The sequence below is a fragment of the Aythya fuligula genome, chromosome 9 (genome assembly GCF_009819795.1).
Source record: "Aythya fuligula isolate bAytFul2 chromosome 9, bAytFul2.pri, whole genome shotgun sequence".
Classification (NCBI taxonomy): Eukaryota; Metazoa; Chordata; class Aves; order Anseriformes; family Anatidae; genus Aythya; species Aythya fuligula.
This window is the reverse complement of record NC_045567.1, coordinates 16,731,057-16,756,625: the sequence shown is the minus strand read 5'-3', so window position 1 is coordinate 16,756,625 and position 25,569 is coordinate 16,731,057. Positions and strand designations below refer to the sequence as shown.

Below are 25,569 nucleotides of genomic sequence, written 5' to 3'. Positions count from 1 at the left end.
ACCAAGTGCCTGCGGACAAGAGGAGGATGATGACAGCAGCACGGATTCCTGCAAATACACAGGGTTGGTTTTCAGACTGTGACCTAAACCTACAACAAATCCATTTCTTTGGGCTTCCTGACTTAGAGACCATTTCACCCAAGCACACAGATGACTGAGTTTTTCAATGCCTAGTTCAAAAGTGCAGACGGGACTGACTGCGCTCACATTAAATCATTACTGCAGCCAGGAAAGCCCTGACCTCTGTATCTGTCTTACACTTACAACAGGTTCCTTACTGAAGTGCACAAGGAAAGCAATCCTGCTCTCAATTACCCATGTCTTTTGGGTAAGTCATTCAAACCATTTTGCCCATTTCGCACTGCTTGCCATCGTGCTGGGCAGATCTGCATATTCTGTCCCAAAGACATTAGAGCTGAATTTCACACTGCTAGTAAGGCAGAGTCCAAGTGCAAAAAGAAGGTTGAAAATAGCTAAGCAGCTGCACGGATACGTGGGAAAGCCACAAATATAAATACTCGATCAGTTTTCATAAATTAAATATCCTGGGTTGTTCTGCTTCATGGGCAAAGCAAGAACAAGAAGTCAGAGAAAAGCATTTAAGCCAGCTGGGTAGGGCAGGTGTCACAAGATAAAACAAGAAGGGTATTTCTCCACTCAGAAAATGGGGATGAAATTTGGTTTACATGCAAGCATGAGGATTAACGTTTCCAAATACTTCACCTAGGTTCAAAGCATTATGTTATGCTTAGGGCTTATCAGAAACACTAACACACCAGTTGGCTTTCTGTTAACTGAGGGAGGCTTCCAGGGACTAAGGCTTAACCCCACAGAAGGCATCCAGGTGTTCACAGCTACAGAGCAGACTTTCATAGTAGGTACTCACATGATTGAAGGACACTGTCAGTTTTTTTTACAGCTGCTAGTAGAGATTAGTAAACCAGGATGGAAAGAAATGTCCCACAGTTCCAAAAAAAGAAGCACCTCTTGTATTTGGGAGAATGCAGATCCTTACTTCCACACACAGAGCGAACAGGCTCGTGCTCTGAGGCTTAACACTCAGAGCAATTATTGAATTTCTATTTAAAGCTGACCTGAGACATCCTTCTATTGTATCACATTTGGGAGTATCATTAGAATAGCAAAACAGAAGCAAAATTATGAATGACTACAGTTATAACCACAGCACAGCTACCTGTTCATAAGCGTCCGGCATTTACTAAAAAGAATTTTTCACAATTTGTTTCTCCACATCTATCCAAAACTAATTCATACCTTGGTCACGATATTTAAAACTGAAACTTCAACTAGTTTAGAACCAAATCCGATTCTGAAATTTCTTACAATGTGAGAATGCCTATACAAGAGAACTGAAGTTGCAACACCTTCACCAAACATACAGCAACAAAACCAGTTCACCAAGGTGCTCTCCAGATATTCAGTTCTGCTGTGGCTTTTCCTTATTACGTAGCTTCACCTATACACACACAAGAGCAGAAGTACCAAAGAACTAACCTCTCGAAGAAGGGAGACAAAAGCCTGCCACAACAGGAGACGTGAAACAAGGAGTGGCACAACAGCACAGTAGCTGGTATGTCTCCAGGGAATAGGTACACCTTTCTTTTCCTTTTGGAAGGAAAGGAACTGTCCATTAAAAGCATGGGTTTCTCACTATTCCTTGGCAAAATGCATCCTTCCCAGGGGTATTTGTTTTCTAGCTGTGCTCAGTTCCCCCAGGCAGAACCAGGGACACAACGTACTGGGTCCTGTACCAAAACACATCCAACATTGCCACATAAAACTTTTAGGGAGTTTTTATTAAAGATAAAACACATGAACAGGAGGGAATAGATGAGAACAATAAGGCTAGGCGCAGACTGCCTTGGAAAGGAGCCCACCTTAACAGGAGCTGAAGCAAACTCGCTTCAGTTTGCGCTTGCAACCAGGGACCCAAGGTACAGCAAAGACACTTCTCGACTCAGATGGGTGATGCTCAGCATTTTTGTTCAAATGGGTGATGCTCAGCATTTTGCTGAGGACCTGTCTTGCTGCAGTGTTTTCTCTCCGTCTAGTGCAAACAATCAGTATCACCAGGTTTCCTCTTGAAATGGAGACAGGGAAACGACTGCTGGCATTTGCGTCATATGGATCTGCTCAAATTACGGAGCGATGAATCTTATTAAAAAGCAAGCACTTCAGGCTAAATGCCCACAGCCAGTTTGCTTGCATTTACCTTTAGCAATATGGTATGCTTCATTACATTTCGAAACAGTGTTTATTAGAAGAGTAAAATGCATCAGCATCCTCCACCAGGCTCCTCGGCTAATTTTCATGACATCAGCATCCAGGTTTATTTAACCCAGTGAAAATATACATTGACTGAACGTGGTCTCAGAGCAACTCCCACAGCACTGAAAAATTTGGTAAATAGGAAAAGCCTAGTTCTGCTTCTTTCCTTCAAAACAAGATTTACCATGAACAAGATATATCCCATCCCACCTTCACGACCAGCAATTCATATAGCTTTTCCCTACAGCGAGCATGAAGAAGCCACCACAGAGTTCACTTTTTTAATGCCAGGCACCTTCTGGTGTGATTTTCCTGCGTGGCAGTGGATGCTGTTCTAGCAAACTCTTCCACAGAATGAACCAGAAGTTAAGCCCAATTGTTATAATTCAAATTAAAACTGAATGAAGGGCAAGGGACAAATGCTGGAGGATTTCTCTTCTACTTCTCTACAAATGACCTCTAACATGAGATTTCTGTGCGTGTTTCTTTTCTGTAACCTCAACTTACAGAGAAGTCCAGGTTTTCCTTCTCTCCCAAAATTCATTAAAAAGCCTTATTCAAGCTGAGATCTTGTATACAAGTCCTCTGCCAAGAACAAATTTTTACAACTGAGTTTTAAGCTCCTTTTAAAAAAAATCCAGAAATTTATAATGGAAATAGTGACAGTGCCCATGATCACAAGTACAGAAACATTATTGTGGTAGGTAGCTCCTACCCCATCCAAAAGGAAAAGTTGGTCTCTCAATCAAATTCCACTTCTGTTACAATGGCCAGTTATGAGATCAGGAAAAAAAAAAACAGGTGCAAACAAAAAAAGCCTGCAGATTTAAACATTGCTGATGGCAGCACAAAGCCATTACACCTTGGTCATTAAAGTTTGCTTGTGCATGTGTTTTTTTTTATTATTATTACTTTTAAGAGCATCCTGAATTACTTTATAACTCATTCCTCCTGGGCAAACTCTTCTCCTAGTGATCATCACAGGCTAACTTGGCAAATCTTTGAATTATGCTTCCAAATTCCAATACCTTAGCCATTCCCAGAAATGATTAATACACTGATCTATATTCAGCTGCATCTGTTTTACCTTTTGGCTCAGTCTGACGAAGCCCACCACCAGGCTGATACAGCTCATACGGTCACACCAGCTCCTTCTTGCTGACAGCCTACACCTCTGTACTGCAACTTGCCATGAAATTCCCCCTCGAGATAAACTTGGCTTTCCACTAAGAAATGCACGGCTGCATCCTGTAACAAAGCAAATCTCGCAGGCTGTATAAAGGTGGTGATGAGCTGTGTGGCTACAGTCGCTAGAAGAGATTTACCTCAAACACCGGAGCAGTGCCCACCTGTAGCAATGCACTCCTCTTAATATTTTGAACACCCCTCCGCCTCTTTTAACGCATACACAGGAAACGCTGCAACAAAATGCAAAGGGAAGTAGAAATACAAGAAAAAAAATATGCGCTTGGTTGTGTTAAGAGCTACAAAGCCAAGCTGCTAACAGGCCATGTGGGAAAAGTGCCACAGCCTGAGCTCTGCAATGTCAAGTGTTAACCCCATTTGACACTCCTGCAAAATTAATCGGCGAATGACAAAATTCAGAAGCATGGCTCAAAGACATGTGACTGTGAACCAGCCTTGACACCTGCTTATGTCATTAATGAAATATTTAATATATTAAGAACACTCGGTCTTCAAAAGCACTGACCGCTGTTGAAATGCGTTAGTCATCCAACAAGAGCTCGCACTTCAACGCTGGAAATCACAGAACAAGGACACCAAATCAGACCTTTGCAAGGTAGCCAGCTCAAACAGGACATCTGGGCCGTGCTACCTGCAAACATTCATTATTAAAGATTACAGCCTGCCAGGCCTTTTTACCAGAAAGGAAGGAAATATTTCTCCCTTCTACTACATTGCACGGAATTGCTTTGAGTCAGAGAGGCAACCACATTGGTCTTTCAACACACTAGTTAAACAAGCCGGGTAAATTCAAAGCTGCTTCGTACGGTTCTGCTGAACTCAAAGCATCCTTCACTGGATTGATTTTCTTCTCTGGGTAAAAGTCTCTATGGGATAACACTTAACAGCTTTCAGAAGAAATTACTTCAAGAATATCCACCACAGGGAAACTGTATTATAGAAAATGTGTTACTGATCTAATATTTAAGCAACTTAAAAAATAAAAAAAAAATCAAAGATCTGCACCCAGCAAAAAGTCAGGGCTTTCCATAGAACTAGGGAGAAACTAAATTTGTGTTCATTACTATTATCTACATCAATTAAATAGGCTGTTTCCATATAAACTTCCATTGTACAAGCTAAGAGGTCTCAAGGAATATTTTTCTTGAAACTCTACAAATGGTAGGACTAAATCTCAGCTTCGTTGCAGGAAAGTTTGGATAACAGCCTCTAGAAACAGCACCAGAAGTCTGCAACTCACCAAGTGAGTTTATGTTTATGTTGTAAAAAAGCAAAAAAAAGTTAGCCCTTTTATATATACTCACTCCTAAGATACCAGGATTTTCTTCACAGCTTAAGTTAGGCACGAGAGCCCTTTGTTATGATTAGTTTTATCACACTGAATCCAAACGCTCTGGGTTATTAATCAAATCTTCTGACAGGTCTCCAATAACGAAACATGACTTGTAGCTAACAATGATTCAACATTCATCTTGAGCTGATAACACAGGAAAGGAAGAAGGACAAAGTTCTCAGATCCTACCCAGGCAGCTCACAGCTTTAGGAAACCCCTTCCATTTGCTTTCTCACCAGTAAAACCAGTGTATTTGCTGGCTCTGACAAGGCAATTTTTCCACTTGCCTGCTCCCATACTATCACTATCAGATAGCCATCCCAAAGACTGTTAGTGCCCTAAGTATCTACATTGTCTGGAAAGCAAGGGACATGTGAAAAGCCATACCCTCAGAAGTGAAACATGAAGTCCTCCACTTTTTTTTTTTTTTAATTAAATGCCTCCATAAATATTCCAACATGTTTTGAAAGCTGGACGTGATGATCTTGAAAGTCTCTTCCAACCTAAATAATTATATATAATTCTGTGATTCAATGCAGTGGCTATTCACCCTTCGAGCTAATGTGTTATTTTACCAATCACAGCTTTATCTGAGGAAAACACTTCACACAGCAGTTTGTTCTTGGGCTGCTGGGAATCCGAATCCAAGTCCCTCTTCTTCATTTGTCACCCAAAGTCACCATTTCTACCTCCACAGCTGGGCTTTGTTGGGCCCAGGCACTGCGGGGACAGAGTGTGCATATGGAGAAGGTAAATGACAAAGGTGGTTTTGGGGCAGAGAGGGGCACTGCTAAGTGTTGAAGCACGCACACACCCTCCTGTGCTATTCTACCCCCAGACTGCTAAATAAAAAGTATCTTTATGACCCCTAGCCCCCCAAATTGTACAGCACCAGGGGATGGCAAATGACACCAGGAGGCTGCACACTATGCACTAGGAGCAGCTGCGATTCTTGCTTAAGAATTGCAACAAGCTGGGGGATGCTTGCTCCATGCCCTGTGACACCCTCCTGCACACACACACCTTTCGGTGGCATCCACAGCTCCGTGGGCACACTGCTGAGGCAGCACGCCTCAAACCCCCACTCCCTGCCCTGCCATTTTCAGAAGTTAATGCTTTTGCTGCCTGTTGGCAGATGATTAAATGACTTCTGCAGTCCCCGATCCAAAACAAATTAAAAGGGATACAAGTCCAAAAACATCCGGTGATAAGCGTGTGCTCACAGTGAAACAATTGCCCGGAAGGATTTGTCTTGTTGAACATACAAAAGGTTATCGATAACCTACCGGTTCACACCACTTCTTCCAGCTCCGTGGAAGGACCGTTCCCCACTCCACACCAATGCACCTGTGCAGCTTGCCATGAGCAAATACAGCCAGTCACCTCCCCCAAAGGCATCCTTCCTTTCAGGAGCACAGTCATATCAAGTGAGAAAGGCTCTTGAAGAACAAAGATTATGTGCAACGCAAACTTGACTTCAAACCAAGTATGCGATCAAACCTGCTTCCTTGTAAAAACTTTATAAGGCTCCATCATAATAAAACTTCAGTTACTGAATTCTTAGCTAATAATTTTCTTTCTAATTTGACCACTTTGTAAAGTTGTCTTAAAGCCTCCCAGAAGTTATTTCACTGCATTATGCACAGTCCTGCAAGTACCATTAAAATGTTCTACCCAAACTTTACCATATGGATGGTTTTCATAATGTCTTAAAACAGTTTTGCTTTCCTTGCCCAGAACAATTTGTACACCCACAGTTTTTCAAAGCCTCACTCTAGACAAATTAAAAATAAGGCTAATACTTCAAGAACTGGATGAAAACCAGTTTCAGTTCTTACACATTCAGCCATGTATCTCTTATTCTGTCTTCTCATCATGGCTTTAGGAGCTGCTCACATCAAATTCCCCTTCAAATGATACTGGAGAAAGTTATGAATTTGTAAATTGCCAACGATATAAAAGAATGAGCTAGGATCAGCAAGACCTACAAGCACTCAGAATCAACCAGATCTCTAAAGGAAAAACCAAGTTGCCATGATTGTTTGAAATTAGGAATCAAGGTAAATTAATATACAAATCAGTCTCACTACAGACACTGTTCTCACCTGTATAAATATTTTGCATCGAGTCACATGAAACATATGGATATGACAGCTACAGTGAAACAAGCATGCTGCAGCCCTCCGATACAAAAAGTACTCTGTCTTATTTTTCTTTAATGATAAAATACAGAACTTTTACAAGTCTAAGTTACTCAAACTTATTAGCTGGAAACTTCGCAGGCTACAGTTCGTGTAACTACGTATTACTTGGGAATTTAAAGCACTCTTGTTCCTTTTGAACAGTCAAAAATTGCCACACAAGTACTACTGTACTCATGACCTCCACAGGGAGCGGCTCATTCCTGTCCAACAAGCCAACAACTACTGAAGATGAAGTTTCCCCATCAGTGCCCTAACGTGCTCATCTATCACATCAGAAGAGTCACGTGCACTTGTATGATTTACTAGATTCTAGAGGTATTCACTTTTAATGAATAGTTAGCTTTTCCAAAGAAAACCCCAAACTACCAAAAGCTCAAACGTATCCTGAAAACTCTGGGTCTTTCCTATTTTTCCTCTCCCCTCCTCCTGTATCCAAATGGCAGCAAACACATTGAGTTGTTATCCTGGAGTCACCAGTTACCCAGCTCCATTCTAGAAGAAAATACTTTTAGTTAAGTCCTTCCACAGGTACAAAGTGATATGAAACCACTTCGACACGCACATTTTACTTTAATTTGGAAAAAATCACTAAACAGACTTACCAAATTTTGTCCATAAAGCATTGGCTTCAAAACAAACCTCTAAAGCTAGTTTTCTGCCCAGATCAAGTTTTACTGTAGAGTTGCACTCAATTTTCTAAGCTTGTAACACAGAAAGGTTGACTAACCTCAACTTTAACTGCAGTGTTTACAAAAGTGTAAATATAACGTAATGTGCAATATATTAAGGCACAATTTAAGCAGTTTTTCAGAGAAAGCTTTAAAAAGTCCTCCTTGTCTGTATTCACTGTCATTTATCAAAGACACATGAACTGGGCTTTTCATTTTAAACTCACTCCATTATATTTGCTTCGTCACGGTCATAATATCAGGAAGATTGGAGTAGAAAAATCCCACTGTTCTGGGGTAGATTTTTTTTTCACAACATGCATCAAAGATAATTCATTCTGTTTGGAGATAGGGGCTTTTTTATTCTGAAAAAAAGGTTATGTATACATTGCTAAAGACCTAAAGCTTCCCTGGCTTTGGCCTGGAAAAGAATGGAGTTTTTGATAAGCCTGCATTGTTTTACATTTCAGAGCTGAAGGGATGCAAAGCAGGCAGGAAGACATTTATTCTGATGTCCTTCTTTCTGAAAAAGACTTGAAAATTTTGAAAAGGTGGTAGCAATTAATAAAGCAGAACAAAGCAAATATAAAATACCACATTGATGTTTCATTGCTTTTTTTATATCATAATCCTATACTGTACAGCACGTCCAACTATGGATGCAGCTAGAAAAACACTTGACCCTAAAAATGGTTAATGCAATCTAAACAAAGAGCATTTCCTAAGGTTTCTTGCCAGCCACAACTCAGGAACCACTCTCTATACCTCCTTCACACTGCTTCTACAAAGGGAAGAGAAGTTCTTTAACAGACACTAGGACGCAGAGCTGCTCAGTAGAGGCCAAGCATTTATTCTCATCCTGGTCCCTCATCTCCCTCAAGCGACACAGACTCACCATACAATCAGCTGCTTCTGTATGAAGCCAGGGCTAAGAAGAAGAGGTACACAATATGACCCTTAATCCCTGAGATGGGGCAGGAGGGAACAATCCCTGCCTGCTGAGCAACAGAGGTGTTGAGGCAAGTCCACAAAGACAAAAAGAACAGGATGTGAAATTTTTTAATGAAGAATATTTGACAAATACTTCTGGCTTTCTACAGTGATCGATCCCTGGCCGGGGAAACCACAGTGTTTAATCAGCGAGGCTGATACACAAGCTCCGTTTCCTACTACCACAACAGCCCAGCACAGAGTTATGTATATTTTGTTGTCTTCTGTTTTGTACAATGCCCTTCCCTCAAGCACTGATCCTCAGAATACATTATACATTGTTAGAGGAGATTAGTTTAACTGCAGATTATTTTTCTTTTTGCTCTCACAAAGCACTTAACAGAAATCAGTGCTTGGAAACTGGAGCTCTGAAGCACAGTATGATAGTTTATTTACGATCATAGCAGCTGATTTCTCAAAGACAACCCTCAGGCCCCGGGACCATTCCCATGTCAATAAAGTTGGCTGTTTTAGTGATCTGCCACTCAGTCCCAAGCACCCCATGTCATTAACCTGCTCAAGTGGCTTCGCTGGAGCAGAAGGGCAGTCAGCTAATAACTGCCTACTGGACAACGTCAACCACTTCAATGACAAAAAACAATAGGGGAAAAAAAAAAAAAAATCAATTTTGATGCATGCTCTTGGTTTTGTTAGCACTAGCGAAAAGTCCGCCCAAGGTCTCAGGCAGCTCATAGGAAATTACTGTACAGATGGAGACACTGCCCTGACAAGGCCAGCCTTCCCCTCCCAGTCTTTCCTTTATTTGACAGTTACGGCTGCCACCACACCTAGTCTTTGGGCTCCGTTATATCTTAGCCACTGATACGAGTTCCCCCATGGGAAAGAAGGACGGTGGGACTAAAATGATGTCAGGTACCATGAAGAACATTTTCCCTTTTTGCTTCACAAACTTTTGAACCTTACAGAAGTGTAGCCATCCGCTTCTACAGTTATTTTTTTTTGTTCCTCTGCTAACAAATTTTAACAATGCATATCCTGCCAGGAAACATTACCATGCATTAGTGATAAAGCATTACATAAAAAGGTAAACTAAGTTTCCAAGACGTGAATCTAAGCTGATAAACACATTACACCCATAGTTCAACAACTGTGCAAAAACTAAAAAGGATAAACAGCTTTAGAGAAAACTTCAAGAATATGGGGGGAAAAAACAGGAAGGGTAGATAATGTAATGCCACGCTGTCAAAACACTGCCCTGGCTATGTATGAAGCACAACGACTGAACTAAATCAGATTAAACTAATGGCCATGCGTTTAACTTGGGTATGTCTGCATGGTGCAGCACAGGCCCGAAGAGGTGAGCTCAAGTACCAGATGGCTTGCCAACACAGCACTCACCCATGGCATTAGAGCCCCTTCTGGGCTGGATAAACAAACTAGAGCCAGGCACGAGCACTATTCTGCTCGCCCAGGAGGCAGGGGTGGTGATGCTGTGCAGCTCGTCAGTGGCTGAGGCACGCTGCCGGGTGACGCAGCAGGGCACACTCACTGCAACGGATCGCTGCTACGCCGCCTGGGCACTGCTCGAATATGGAGAGGCTGAAAGAAATTAGCAGGGAGGCCCTACACTGCCTCTCTAAACACAGCCACCAATTAGGCATTTAAGGGACAAAGACATTCAAGGCGCAGCCGCGAGGCGATGGCTGAGCTGAAAGGCCTTCACCAAGCTCCGCCATTGTTGGGCCACTCCGCCAAGGCCGCGAGCCTGAAGATGAGGGGATGTCACTTGGTTAGAAAGACATCGAGCTGTGTCCAAGGCAGTCAGACTATGAAGGCCATGGGTCCCATAGGATTGTCACACAGGGCTGGGCTCTGCCCTGGTTTGTTGTGGATGGGAGCCCTTGGAGAAGATGTCTGTCACTGAAAAACCTCTTGTCTTCGTGCCTGAGGGGAAAAGAGTTGAGCCTGAAGCTAAGCCAGCTGTAGTTACTACAAGAGAGACGTGGTCAGCACAGAAAAAAAAGAGACAGTCCGGCAATCTGACCTCAAAAGAAGTGATAAAGCCTTGGAGGAAACTCACTTTAAAGAAAATAAATAAATTGAGGAAAACTGAGAGGTGGGCATGCAGCCACTGTACTATAACGCAGAACCCCCCACGCCATCCTACTCCCCTGGTGCCAGTATTTCAGGAATTGGGAAAAGCTGCTGACACGGCCTTCCCACTGCACACAGCTCCTTTCCCCAGCCAGGCACAACCCAGCGAACACAATGCCACGAGGGATTTAGAGACCATAGTGAAAGATGCCAATTTCTACACAGGGTACAAACAAAGCGGTCAACGCTCGTTCCAACAAACGAGCAAAAAGCAAGGAGAACACCACAAGAAGGGATGTCCTGACAGCAAGCTAATTAGTCAAAACATCACAGTTGGGATTTCCAAGCACCAACAAGCACTATGCAGGATATACACCTTTATGTGAGAACACAGAAGAGGATATTTCCAGACAGAACCGAGAATGACGTCTGGGGAATTCTTCAGTCACTTTTGTAACCAAAATACACAAGTGCTAGCTAGATCGTGCCAAGTCTTCATTCTCACACTTCCAAAGCTGCTCAATTAAGCAGTATGTATTTTGGCACTGCTTTGTGTTTTAAAATAATATAGACAAAGCTAAAAAACAAAGAAATGCTTCGGCCCCAGGAGACAATAAAACCAAATATGGCTGAACCATTAGCATACCGGAAACCTTAAAAAAAAATTAAATCAAAACAAGACAGACTGGCTTTTATGAACCATTTATTGCCTTACCTGAGAGAAAACAAAAATAAACCTATATAAACAATGAGAAAGCCAGGAAACAAAAGTGATGCCTTTTCCAGCATAGTTAGAAGATGAGCAGTCTGTCCTGCCATATTTTCCTAGAGTCATTACCAAATCTTTTTTAATGCCTCTGTGTAGTTGAGGCTGGAACAAAAACTGCAAAGCTCAGATAGAATCTGGGACCTTCAAAAATGCACACCAGCTGTCTTATCAGTGAGCACATGCTGAGAAATGATGTCAAGTGCACAACTACTGCAGCAGTGAGGAATTTGTTAGGAGAGATAATCAGGAAGCATTTTAATTTATCTTTCAGTGTTTTGAGTGGCACCTCCAACAAGAAATTTGATTAAAAGAATCACTTGCAATTCTTCAAAGGTGTTGCAGAAAGATGCTGCCAGATACAGACTCCAGGGCATTGATTTGTATGTTAATTGGATTAAGGATAATCCCAAGTAGCTGCTGAAATAAGACTCCTTGCGTTAGCAGAAACTCTTAAGAAAACTGCTGTTGATGCACGAGCCTTAGTGGCCACCTCCTACTGTTTGGTAGCGCACCAAGAACAGACTCATTCCCTGTTCTTGTGACGTGCCTACAGTTAGGGCATTGCTTTCAAACTCTGAGCAGAAGGGAATCCCCCCAACAGCAAATGATGTCAGGGAGGTAGCAGAGCAGTGGGAGGCCAGGAGTTCTCCTCAGCCTGGCTGCACTTTGTCTCACCTGGAAGAAAACAGGAATGGTGTTTTGGGGAAGGCACAACCGTCCTGGCCCTCTGCAGCTAGCAGCATGCCGATTCTAAACCTATTAGACTAGAAATAACTTCATCCTAGCGTGTTACAAATTTCTTTCTGTCAACAAATTTAAGGCATTCCATTCCTGATGACAAATATCTTCCTTATCTCCAAGAACCACTTGGTTATAAACAAGGTCCCACATCTTGCCCACATAACCTGTTGTAGAAAAATCCCTCTCTCCCATACCGGCGGCTGCTGCAATTCTTCATTTACATAAATCATCTCTATTTTAGATCCCCTGTCCCTCTGATTTATGGCTTTAAAGAAAAACAAACACAAGTTAAGGAAATCAGAGAAAAGAGTTAATGAGCCAACCTTAACAGCTTTGACCACATGCAAATACTGCAGCCAGTTGCCTTTTTTCTGCCAGCCAATAACAAGAACAAACATGCAGATAGATACATAGCACTCTTCCTTCTCTTCAGAGCCTAGGATACTGTCCAAAGCACCTCATCTAAGGGACTTTAAAAAATCAACATATTTTAAAGTGCCATAGAAGTTCTTCATTTCTCCGGCTACCAAATTAAATTGGGGATGCAATCTCCCTAAAAAAAAAAGGAAAAAAAAATCTTGTTTGCTCGAGGCCTTTCTTCATAGAAAAAATTTCTTCATTGTACAAACTTTAGGCCAGATAGGACTTTTATCATCATTATGCTTTATTTAAACTTAAGTCTTTTTATGTGGAACTGAAAGAAACCCAGACTACTGCAAATCTGGACAGGCTTTCAAGAGAACGTTTATAAAAAAGTTAAGTGAGTTTAACGTGCGTGACGTTCCCAAAACCAACACCATCACAACAACAGGTATCCTGACATTCTTATAAGGTGCGGGCTCCAAATACTCATGTGATATCATCAAATACGTCTCCAAACTGGCAAAAAGCAAACAGTTCTAAGAAATACTAATTCCACAGGAACCAAGGACTAAGAAAAATCCAAAATGATAGTAGTTATATAAGAGATTGGATTAAGAATAATCTACAGTGATGTGTGGATATTTACAGAAGACTTGGAAGAATAGAGTTTAAAACAATCATTTGAAGAAAAGTTAGTTGTTAAAGGAAACAATTTGCTGTACTAGATTATATTCATGTGACCAAGAGAAAAAAAAATAGAGCAGTAAAAGAGATCAGGTATTAAACGTTGGCTCGACTCCTGTTCTAAAGATCGGATGCTCCCACGAGCCCTTCCTCCCATTCAAGATGCAGCTCCTCCAGGAGCACAGTGAAATTTTGTGGTGTCTAATTCAGCTTGAAATCACCCCTATCACTTGGGGCTTACCTGCCTTTATTCCACTGGGAATATAGCAACTGTCTGCATGCGAGGTGAATAATTATTTAATGCTTGACTGTTCACCTAAAGGTAACATTTTTGTCCTGTTATATGCATCTATGCAGCCAAACCACATCTGTGATGTAATTCTGTGCTGGTAAAACAGGATGTAGTTAATAACAAGAAGCTTGCCTTCTTCCCTACCTAAACATTTTGCATTCTAATATCACTCTCATCCAGCACAGAAAGAGGAAGGATTAAAAGGACACTAGGGTGTTCAAAACTGTTTGTGTGATTTCATTATTTGGGGTCCTGGTTTTGGCTTTCCCATCAGACAGAGGCAGGTATTGACAGGAAAAGTCTTTCTCAGGAAGGTAAGGTTGCTTGCAACATCCCAAAAGCTGGCATTTCTGCCTCCTTGTTTTACAGGTTTGGGGGAGGCAAGGGAATAAAATCAGCACTTGGTCACAGCAATCTCATTCAACCCATATCAATTTAGTAACTCTATCGTTATACGCCATAAAAAGCATGCCAGATCTTGCTATTAAAACTCACTGCATTAAGACTTTGATTCACCTCGAGTGGTATTTGATTAAGAAATTGTGAAAGCAACATCTGGAAGATCAACAAATTTAATGCTGCGTATCTCTCAGTGAGCAACACTTCCTATTTTCTCAGTATTTTTGCTGTCAGTCTACAATATTATTGTTCCATACCCAGCCTAAACAAAGCTAAACAAAGCCTGGAAAGAGCCATGCCAGCTCAGTGAAGGTCTACCAGCCCCAGCATTGTGGAACAAACCGTGGTCATCCAACAAATGGCACAATCATAAACTATGTAATAAAGCTTCTCCAGCATCCTCCAGTTTTCCAGGGAGGTGGGTGCACATTCACAGGTACAGCCATCAGCTTATAGCCCTCTCCGCAAAGTCTACAGCAAAACAAAAAAACAGCTGCCCTTTCTCCCTACAGCATCCATCAACCTTTCAGATTTGTTAAAGCTCTGCTTTTCTGGACATCTTCCTAGCTGGCTTCTTAAGCTTCCCACTCTACTCCTGGATATCATGAATTCCATTTGAACGCTTTTAGCGTGCCAGAACACTTACTATTTCAATAATGACTTCTCCAGAACTTTTTTTTTTATTATTATGAATGTAATGTTTCCAAACAACATACTTTGAGACTCAAACAGTATTGCTGTGATAACCCTGTAAGAACCCTATCTCCTCCTGAGTTACTGTTATCCTTACATTAGCTGGGAGATTTTGAGAAGAAACTGACTCTCAGAAGAATTTGGTTGAAACAAATCATTATTCACTAGGGCAAATTCAAAGCTAGCATCCCCTCTCAACAACTGATGGTTCATAGGTTTACACCAACAGTTGGAGGTGGTGGCTTGCCAGGATACGTAGCTCTGTTCAAGTTATACACGGTGATATTTGTGACTTGTTTGAATCAAATTGTTCCTTCTCCATTTGTTTGTAATTATGCCAACAACAGTCGCAGCTGGGAGAAATGAATTGTAGCATATATCTTCTCTACAGAAGGTGTTTAAATATTTATCAGATGTACGGCCTTAAAAGAGGCAGTTCTAAGATCTCCTGCTGCGTTGAATTTCATCTGACACTTCCGTCGAACAGAATATACTCCCCTGAACTACAAAGAATGACTACTGCCATCCCTCAGACACTTCATGACTAAAACACGGGACCTACCACCCAGCAGCATACACCGTATGTAAACCAGCAGTCCTACAGCCCTGGCCGTGGAGACCTTCTGACAGGACCAAATGCACCACCTGAAAATACCACAAAGTAACGCAAAGCCAAGGAGGAAATAATTCACGAAACAACAGCAACAAAAGATACCATGTGCAGGCACTGATTTTTGGAGAAATTGGTAGATTAATCTCTTATTATACTATTTTATACACATTTCTATATATGTAGTATGTATTATCATTTGAATATACCACTGCTGCAAGAGGATGTAGAACCAGAGACCTCTCCTGTGTGTTGTAGCAAGCGATAGGAGGAAGCAAGAGGAGGTTGGCCCCCAAGATTCCTTTCAGACAGTCTTGAGCAGAACAAGTCAAATATGCAGCATAAAGTCCTTATGAGTGCTATTTTCAGACTAAGACTCTAAAAGTTCACCCATAGCATGCAATGCGTGAGACGGTTGTCATGAAAAACATTCCACATTATAAACTACTATTCTAAAAGCACCAGAGATTGGGCCAGGAATCCAAGCCCCAAGTGATATCAAGTGACTTATTATGCTATTTCCTTCTACCAAAGAAATTACATCTCGCAAGAAAAACCAAAACAGATATCCGAAATAGAATAAATTCTCTCTGGCAATTAAGCAGAAGGTAAAAGAGCAAAAAGAGGCTGTGAGGAAAGATGGGTTAGGTTTATCCTTTATACTGACACTTTGCTTCCCTCCTTGATGAGCTTGAGAAATATTGCTGTAATCATCATATCAACATTTTTTGCCTTCCAGTAATTATGTCACTGTATAATTGAAGCTCCTGAAATTGATGTAAGCACAAGCCTATAAAACATAATAAAAACCCACAGGTGGAACTTAAAGTAGTGAAAATCAGTCAAGAAATAAAAGCACTGTTTTTCTTCTTTATCAGAGCAATTGACAAGGTCTGAGGTAAGTTCTCCATCACTGGTTATCTTTTATCATGACGTTCTTCCACAGACTGAAGGCGCAGATTCAGGGAAGCCCTACAGCCTGAATTAAGAGGGGGACAGGCTAGCTGACTGCAATGATACTCTGACTTCATTTGCTAAGAGTAGGTTAAGTACCTGGAAAAACAGTCTAAGTCAAATACCTTACTTTGCAACAGCTAAATATTTGAAAGTTACCATAGCACCTCGATATTCCCAAGATGTAACACAAGAGGACAAGAGAGGAACTTCTGAAATACCGCCTCCAAATGTGGTCACTGCAGCACACACCGCTCTAGCCTGGTACGGAGCCAACGGCTACCTTCTTTTCTGGAGCACAAGATAACCAAAATTGAGACAAAACATCTCTCCCCCAACAAGCGGTGCCCCACTGAAATTGTTGGCTCTTGGTCCAAACTCATAGCGAGCACAGAAATATGAACTGACAAACGGATCATCACCGAACACCACGCAGCCCTCCCGGGGGACGTATGAAGAAAAGGAGCTTTCAGACCAGACAAATTAAGCACGGGGGAGGACCACGGTAGCTCATCCAACCACTTGATACACGCGCTGGGAAGGACACGATGTTGAGAAATTCAAGCCTGATAAATTTCCCACCACCGAGCCAGGAAGCGGAGGGCTGGAGGAAGAAAATAACGCTTGCCACTCAAGAAGGTATTGCATAAAGTATAACCACACGTCTAGAATACTTCAGCATTCCCTTGCATTTCTCAGTGGCACCACCCATTACGGGCTCAGAAGAACACAATACATCCCTAGAGACACTTACCTCCTGAGTTTTTCCTCCCACTGGCACTTGACCCACAAAAACTGACTCACTGGGTACAGGGCAGCTCCCAGCTTTCTCAGCTCTTCAAGCAAACACGCAGATTTCCGTAGCCAAAACCTGCCACTTTACCAGCCCACAAGGTTTTCCCCCTTTTTCGAGGTTACACATAAGCTGAACTGAGGTTCTTGGTAAGGCAAGCCCTGCCTTTACTGAGAGACAGCATCACACCAACTTTGCACTCAGAAGATCTGAGCTGCACTAGTTAAGGGAAAATCTCCCCCAGAGCATCCAAGGGCCATCCAGGGTGCTTAAAACATGAGAGGCACAGACCTGTCAGGCTTACAGCCTGTAATTTTGTGCAAGACACAGGTTTACCAGCAAAAAAGGCAGCTCAGTTCTCAGTGGAGTACAGACTAATGGGATGGGAATAGCAAACCATAAAAATGATCAGCACGCACATCTCAATCCTAACAAGCCAATGTGTACAGAGTCTATAAAGGCTCTTCAGAGAGCATCAGTTATACCATACAGCTGATTTACATTTTTCAAGGAAATAATTGAAGCTGTTCAGCTTGCTCCAAAGGCCCAATGGGAAGGAGAAAACCCTCAAGATACCTATGTGGCAGCTTTGCAGCAGCATGAGACTAAACAAATGGAAAAACCTAAAATAGCTTGCGACGGTTTATCATTAATCAGTATGAATTACTTGGCAGAATGCAGTATCTTTCAGTGCAACTTTGTGGCACCTTTCCCAAAGAACTAATACAAACAGGAGTGCATAGCGAGAGATTCAGGGAACAGGGGAAAAGGGATGTCATCGCTGATTAAGTTGCTGATGGCAAGAAACAAAAAAAATAACACTGCATAGGGTAGCACCTGTGTGGCTGAAAAACATGACTGGCATGTTCCAGCTACTTCATTTGGCAAGGTTAAATTCACCACAGAAGAATCACAACCATACTACAAAACACTGAAGTCTTCTGAATTGCCTCCTCGCACCATTCTCCAGACACCATTTCTCCAGAAGTTTTATTTCAGCATTTGCCCAGAACGGATAGAATATTCTGAACTCTTCCTCTTATAAAAATCACTCACCTATTCACAAAAGAGTATTACTGTTCAACATATGAGGGTACGAGGATATAAGAGAGGGGCATTATCTTTCTTCAGAGCCAGTGATATAACTCTACAACTGCAGAAAAAGCTTCCAGTCCAGGCAACCTGTATCAAGACTACAAAGAAACCCTTGTGCTGGCAGATCCTGGCAGAGGATCTAAGTACTCAAGCTATTCCACTTTTGCAACTATATGACACGATCTAAAACTAAATATAATTTATATATAGGCATTCGGTGCTCCAAATTTACGGTAATCATCGCAGCCTTTCTGAACTCTGATTTGGACTCTTGAATAGATATCAAAGAACTTTTGCTTTGATCCTCAGTGTTGGTTTTCAGAGGTTGCACAGATAGCAGCAGACCTCTTTTCTATGTTTGCATGTGGATATACCTGTAATGCTTTAGTTCCCACTTAGGATCACCTTTTGCAGAAGGTAGTTTTGCAGTTGCATGTCAATATATAATACATAATTAACACATTGTGTGCACCTTTAAAAAGAACAGAAAAGTTTCAAAGGGTTTCCAAACATCACTCCAATTGCTCGTAGATTTAAACAGAGGAGATAAGTTCCATGAACGACCAGATTGCAGACCTTGCATTTGCAAGCCTAAAAATCATAACTCAGCTTCAAACAGGCAGAGAAGCTAGCTAGAATGAGCAAAAAGCACCAGCCCAAAATAGTTCAGACTAGTCTCCACCCTGCTGGATCACCCTCATTATTACTTTTGTCCAAACAATATACAGTAGTCTTTACATTCAAAGAATTCGAAAACGTGTGTCTGGAAAGCAATTTGACAGTTAGGTCATGCTCACTTGTAAAAACCCAAATTACAAGTGCTGACAGTATCTTACACATCCCAGAGCCTACATCTCTAGAAAAGTATGAACTTTCCTTACATAAAGGTGTTATAAAACCTACCTGCAAACAAAATAAGATCATTTAGATGTTCGAAAGGACTTTCGCCTTAATCATTGAAAGAAAAAAATACAAAGAGAGCATAGAGAAATTCTGAAACATTAAAATGAAAAAACAATTTTCCCATATTTGAATCGCTCCAGCTATTTTACACCCTAAGTCACGCAAAGATAGGTATTGCCACAAAATCTGGAGCTGTATCAAGATGAGCTCTCCATGGACTGAGGACCCACAAAGTAGAGAGAGGTCATCGTTACTAAAGCTTTGTGAGTAGTACTTGTCAAATACATGAACAATTGCAAATACCTAATCAGAGCTATCCAGCACTACAGCATGAAGACAGCTAAATAGCAGATATCAAAAGTTACTTCTAACATTGTGCTTTGAAACAGCCTCGTCATTAAGCTTCATGCATTGATAAAGAACAATCCATGCAAAGAGTGGGGCTTCACCATTTTAGGTGTTGCTTCTTCCAAGCGTTGTAATACAATATTTTATTCTATAGCAGCATAAACCACAATATAGCTAACCTGATTTATAGGAAGTTCTCTAGTCTTAGGCCTTAATTTTAGTGAAAACAGTAATTAGCTTTTTCCATCAAATCACAAAAATATACTGGACTGACCTTCCATTGCTCCTTTGGCAGCAGTCTCACTACCACGATGTCACCGTTCAGGGCTCTGTTGCGAGCAACCACTCCATCAATAAAGATATCACGAGTCCCATCCTAGTCAAAGAGGAAGAAAAATGCCACAGCAAAACATGAGTTGGTATGAGGTTTAAAATACTATCATCCAAAAAAAAAAAAAAAAAAAAAAAAGACACCTTGGTGAGACAAACATCCTGCAGTGGTGCACAAAAATGAAATGGATTCACCAGATGCTCTTCAATATGCAATATCTTTCAGCAAATAAGTTCCTTCGTAAGTATGTGCCAGCACAGTAGTTGCACAGTATTTACACAAGACAGAGCCAAGCCCTCAAAATGTATTGTCTGCAAATTCTGTTTAGTTCCTCTACAATTACTCTTGGGAACGGGTAGAGAGTTTTCTGCAGTCGCAGTTCTTCAAGTATTAAGTTCCCAGTTCAAGCACTGCAAAAGCTATTGCACAGAACATGCTTACAAGACAGTCCCTGCAATGTGCCCCGTGCAGAGCTGCCTGCTGCTCTCCTGGGTGAGATGGGAAAGCAAGGGAGGAAGGACAAGCAGTGCAGGACAAGCAAAACAGTCTGTGAAGGTGGCATGGACAGAGGCTGAGGATGTAGTTTATTCTTTAAATGAACTAACACCACATATTCCACATATATTATTTGGTGTAACTAATGTTAGAACAGATTCAAAAAAATTACGACTACAGATGCCAAGTGCAAGCCAGAAGATCATTTACTGTAACAGGCATGTTAGGACACCTTCTCACAAAACTCTTTGTTAACATCCTTGCACAAGAGCCTCTACTAATTGTAGACACTGATTACCCATGCCAGACATGTTTGGCATTCTGCTCATCTAGATTTGGATTGGAAGATTTTCCTCATGGGGTGAATAAAGATGAAGTTTTCCAAAGATGCTAATGTGGAGGTTTTAATTTTTAAAGGTTTGCTGATTTTGTCCTTTTTGATTTATTACCTATAGCATTCTTGCTGCTCTCATTCCTATTCCCCCATAATTCAGTATATGAAGAAGTCCGTGCATCTGCTTACAGTACCATGAACGTGTCAAACAATGTGAGCATTTAGTTTCAACGTGGGCAGTCACCACAGTTTTTCTACAGAGAAAACTTTTCATCATTTTGAAGTACAAAAAAGAGGATGCGTTTCTTCAGATTAGAACTTCATTGTCCTTCAATGAAAAAACAGCCTCACAGGAATTAAAATCTCCATCACAACTTCACTGCCTTCTCAGATACACGCTCCTGAATCTCAAATGCTCAAGTAAATCCAATCAGACCTACGAGTATATTCAGTCTCCAAGAAAAACTTCTTTTATAACCTGAAAACATGAAGCCTTAATATCACAAATATCTTACTCTGCTTAGATACCAAAACAATAAAACGGCAGAAACCTGCCATGATGTGAAACTAAGGCCGTCCTCCAAGAGACCAAATTACTCTTAGAAAGAAAAGCAGCAGCAGCTCAACAGCTGTGTGAAAGCTGCCTCCCATGACAAGATGCAGAAAAATTGCAAAGCCTCTTGGACCAACATAATTCAAATTGGAAACCGTTCTTTTCAAAAAAGCCAGATTTTTTACACATGGTCTTATTCGTCATTTCTCCCCACCCCCTTCTTTCTGCCCAAGCTCCTTACCTAAATCCACTACACGTATAAAAAGAAAAGTTCAAAGTCACTTTTTAAGGAAAATGCCTTTTTTTTTTTTTTTGTCTGTACAAGCAGCTGCTCTATACTACAAACACAAGCTGGTATTCATGATGATTGTTCTACACTTTTTTCCTGTTTTCTTTCTCCTGTGTCCAAGAAAACGGAAGGCAGAGCCTTTCCTCTACTCTGTATAAAAGTGCCTGATGTATCACACCACTTAAAGCTTCATCTCCATACTGTGTCAGAAGCCTGATCTTGAATTACAGCCACTCTCAGTTAATATACATATATACACATACATACACACACCTGTTTTACAGCAGTCAATTTCAGTGCCTACACCAACAGGTGTATTTAGATTTGCCATCAGCTTTGTTTCTTGCCTCGGGGCAAAACCACTCCTGTAGCTCCAGGCCCATGACTCGGATGAACTTCCATACCTCCAAGAACCTTGTATATCCCACTTTTTCCTTTACTGTCTTGAGCTCCACACAGCTGGCACTTCCGATCACTAACAAAGTTAAGATGGAACCACACTACATCAGAACCCAACCCCTTGCAAAAATCTCAACCGCCCTCCAGGTGCAGTGGAGCAGGGCACTGGTACTACTCGGTGGCCACCTGTGAGTATCAGTGGCAGGTGCCACTGCCTCCACCAGACAAGAGGAAGATCTGCTACCCTTCCATCTGCTCTAGAAATGTTCCACAAACACAGCCCAGCCAAAGATACACTCCACCACTCGTGCTCAGAAGTACCGTTCTTTGGCTTGACAGTGTCATCATTTCAGACATCACACCATGGCACAAGATAGGAGGCAGAGATTTAAATGCTCATGCCCATTCTCCAGGAGGTTTTTTTTAAAGAGAAAGGCTCTGGACCTACGCCTCAACTCTTCACACAACAATGAGACGGACAGAGCACATTTGCAGCAAGAAATACCCTGGGACTTTTGCTGTTAAAAGGTGAACAGCTGTTGCATTTGAACTCCATGAAGCCGTAGCCAAATGAGAGCTGAAGGGAAAGGGGTACAGTGCCCGAGTCAACAGCAGGAGAGAAAGGGTGATTTTTCACAGCTGTAGCTCTTGCAGCATCTGGCAACGATGGGAAGTCCTGCAGAATGCTAAGGCTGCAAACCCTCCTGCTACCCTCCCTGGCCACTGCTGTTATATGACCGATAAGCTTCCTAAAGCATCCGCTGAAGAGAGGACCATGCCCACACCAGCCAGTCAACTCTATCTGGGTGTGATTCTGCTTGTTAGCAGGACAAGGCAGATTCTAGGATCCAGGTCCACAAAGAGAAATAAAGTAGAAAGAGAAGTGAGATAACCTCAGCTAACCTTCCCCTGCAGAACAGCGGGCAATCTTACTGCACAAGGCACCAGGGGCAATTAAGGGTAAAGCTTCACATGCAATTAAACTCACAGGAGTAGCTGGATTTCACACTGAACCAAGTATTTTGTAATTTCAGAGAATATATTTAACAGCTTACACTTATCACACCTCTGAGGCCACCCATAAAGAAAGTATCACAGTTCCTTGCTCACTGACACACTCGGTCCTGCTTTACTGATGTACTAGAGAGCTGCTCCGTACTTCCTCTAGGTCACGTTAATCTACTTCATGCACCCCTGACCTTTCTCCACCTCTGTAACACCACTCTTCTCTAACACAGGGGGCTCCAAAACATTATCTCCAATGAATAAAGTGAACTGACACTGCCACAAATTTCAAGGCTTTGAGTACAAGCTCCAGCACAATAGTGCTGTCAGTAGCAGGGGCAACAACAGGGTCAGTGTCTCACTGCCTTGGTGCAGGCCCTGCCTTCTCTCCCCCACACCAACAAAACATTTTAATATGAAATTCTCTCTCTCGTTGATAGTAACACTTTGACCAAGTCAGTTCCAGATAAAAAGCTTTTTGACTGTGCCAGCTGTGATGTCACCTTCCTTACTGGAAGTCCTTGAAATTGTGAGAGCCCCTCTTTTCTGTCAAAAATAAAAAACAAAAATAAAAGAAAGAAGAGAGAAGAGGCACAAACCAGTCCCGTGTGACAGAAGTACATCCTAAGCCAACCAATATACAGTTAGTGCAAAAGCGTGCACATGAAAGAGAATCACGCATATTATTTCTGGAATGACTTTTCAAATTAGCTCATGCAGCAGATCGAAAATGGAGAGCATATTTGTTTAGGGAAGATTAACTTAAATCAGTGGAAAGACTATAAAACTTCTGTAGCCATAAAGTGAGGGTTTACAATTACGCTATGTGGTGGTCCTCAAATCTGAGTTCAGCTGGTGTCTGTGGGACCCAGTGGTATCCCCAGTTTCGGCACAAGTAAGTAGTTCTTTGAGGTACGAAAAAGCAAAATTTGTTTGGGAATATCTGATTTAAAAGAAAATCCAGATCATGTTCATTTATTCCAACACATTCACCTCCGAGTGACCTTTCATACACAGCATAACTCCTGTATTAATGCACCTTTACTTATGAACTTTAAAGCATTATAAAATTACACTTACTGGAGATGGAATGAAGGCTTCATGGTACTTCTTAGGATTTATTCTCAAGGGTCCCTTAAAAAAAAAAAAAGAGAAGGAGAAAGATTATGCCTGAATCTTATTAATTTTATATAAGATCAGTTAAATTAGAGAGCTGTGGGTAATACATCTACTGAGAAACACGAGAGATACATCTAAATTTCCATTATACATTTCAGGTCTTGACAACTTAGCATCCAAGCAATTTCTAGCCAAAAGGCAGTTTCATGATAGGCTTAAGCTGATCTACTACAGTCTGTCATGGAAGAGATGTTGAATCATTAGCTGTTGCTGCTACTGGATGAACTCAGGATCCAAGCCCTCCTGCTCCCTTCACATATTTTCTGCCAAGCATCCACCAACTTCATTTAAAATCAGACAATCGAAACCATTTGTTTTGCCCTGCTTTGGAAAAGGAGCGCGTTGGCTTTGCTTTTTTTTGGAGAATAGGAGGTAAAGGGAAAAGCTGACCTGCTGAGGTTGCATGGCAGCAGGTGCGAGCCTTCTGAGGCTCTGGCTGTTTAGGCAGTTCCTGCAGACAGACACTAGCAATAACTCCATGATAAAGAACATTTTCATAGATGAATCAAAATAATTTTCTAAAACCAAACATTTCAGGTCTAGAGCATTAAATTCTGCTTAAACGCTTTCAAAGTCAGTCTATCTTAACCACATTTGAAACTCTCATCTGTCCATTTTGTCTTTATTACCTTCCAGCTCAAAGTTCAAGTCACCTGCAACAAATTCATATCATCCCTCCAAAGTAAACCAAGCAGTTCCTCGCAGTCAGGCCCACCCAAGAGAAAGGGAGAGCCAAACAAGGAGTCACAAGCTATGCAAGTGTGATTCCCATCCTAAGAGGGTCCTGGGAGCTGAGATTCAGGTGGCTGCAGTTAAAACTGACGGTATTTAATTCTTATGGAAATAGAGCTTTGTTAACTAGATAGCTGCCTTCATGCAGGTGTTTGCTTTGTGATGAAAAGTTAAAACTTTCTCCATCTGTGTATTTGAAATAACACCAGCCAATTTGTTGTATGAGCAGTTTCCATCCATTTGTGCTTCTGAGTTAAGCAATCATAGGAACCTCTCCCAGGAATTATTTTTTTTTATTCTGGGAAACACTCAGACAACAGGAAAATAAAACTGATTACATGTGAAAGTTTTGCTGCCTTGAAAAGGAATTTGCAGATTTAGGAAGATTTTCATTGTTTTTATTTACTTAAGTTTGGTTAAATTGTTTTTATTTGCTTAAGTTTGCTTAAGTTTTAATGCTAGCACTGTATATTCTATATTCTTGAGGCATTATTTGAGTACTTTGCTGTGATGTTTTAATTTTTGCCTTATGTAACTAATACTAATGAGCACACTAGCCACATGGCAAGCACAACCCAGAACAAGAAACAACCAACCAAACAAAAAAAAAAACACATTAGGAACAACCATGGGGATACTTGATGCCTCATGATACTTTACAAAAATCTCCCCATGGTCTTTTCCCCCATTATTTCCCACAATCAGCTATCAAAACCAACACTCTCTTAGTAACAGAAGCTGCTATGGAGAGAAAGGAGAAAATGAACACGGGTGGTTGCTCTGCTTGACAGTGAGTCAAATAATTCCCATCGCCAGCATCTACCCAACAGCACAAAGCAGACGAGGGGATATCTTGTGTTACT

General features: G+C 41.4%; 1 protein-coding gene across 1 annotated transcript in view; it reads right to left on the bottom strand.

Annotated features, from left to right (window-relative positions):
- The window catches only part of DIS3L2 (DIS3 like 3'-5' exoribonuclease 2), a 188,494-nt gene that overhangs the window by 138,334 nt on the left and 24,591 nt on the right, over window positions 1-25,569 (bottom strand). The window contains exons 5-6 of the mRNA XM_032193590.1: window positions 23,876-23,929; window positions 19,664-19,765 (exon numbers count right to left, since the gene is read on the bottom strand). Coding sequence (XP_032049481.1) covers window positions 19,664-19,765; window positions 23,876-23,929 — 156 coding nt within the window. The remainder of the gene's footprint in view (window positions 1-19,663; window positions 19,766-23,875; window positions 23,930-25,569) is intronic.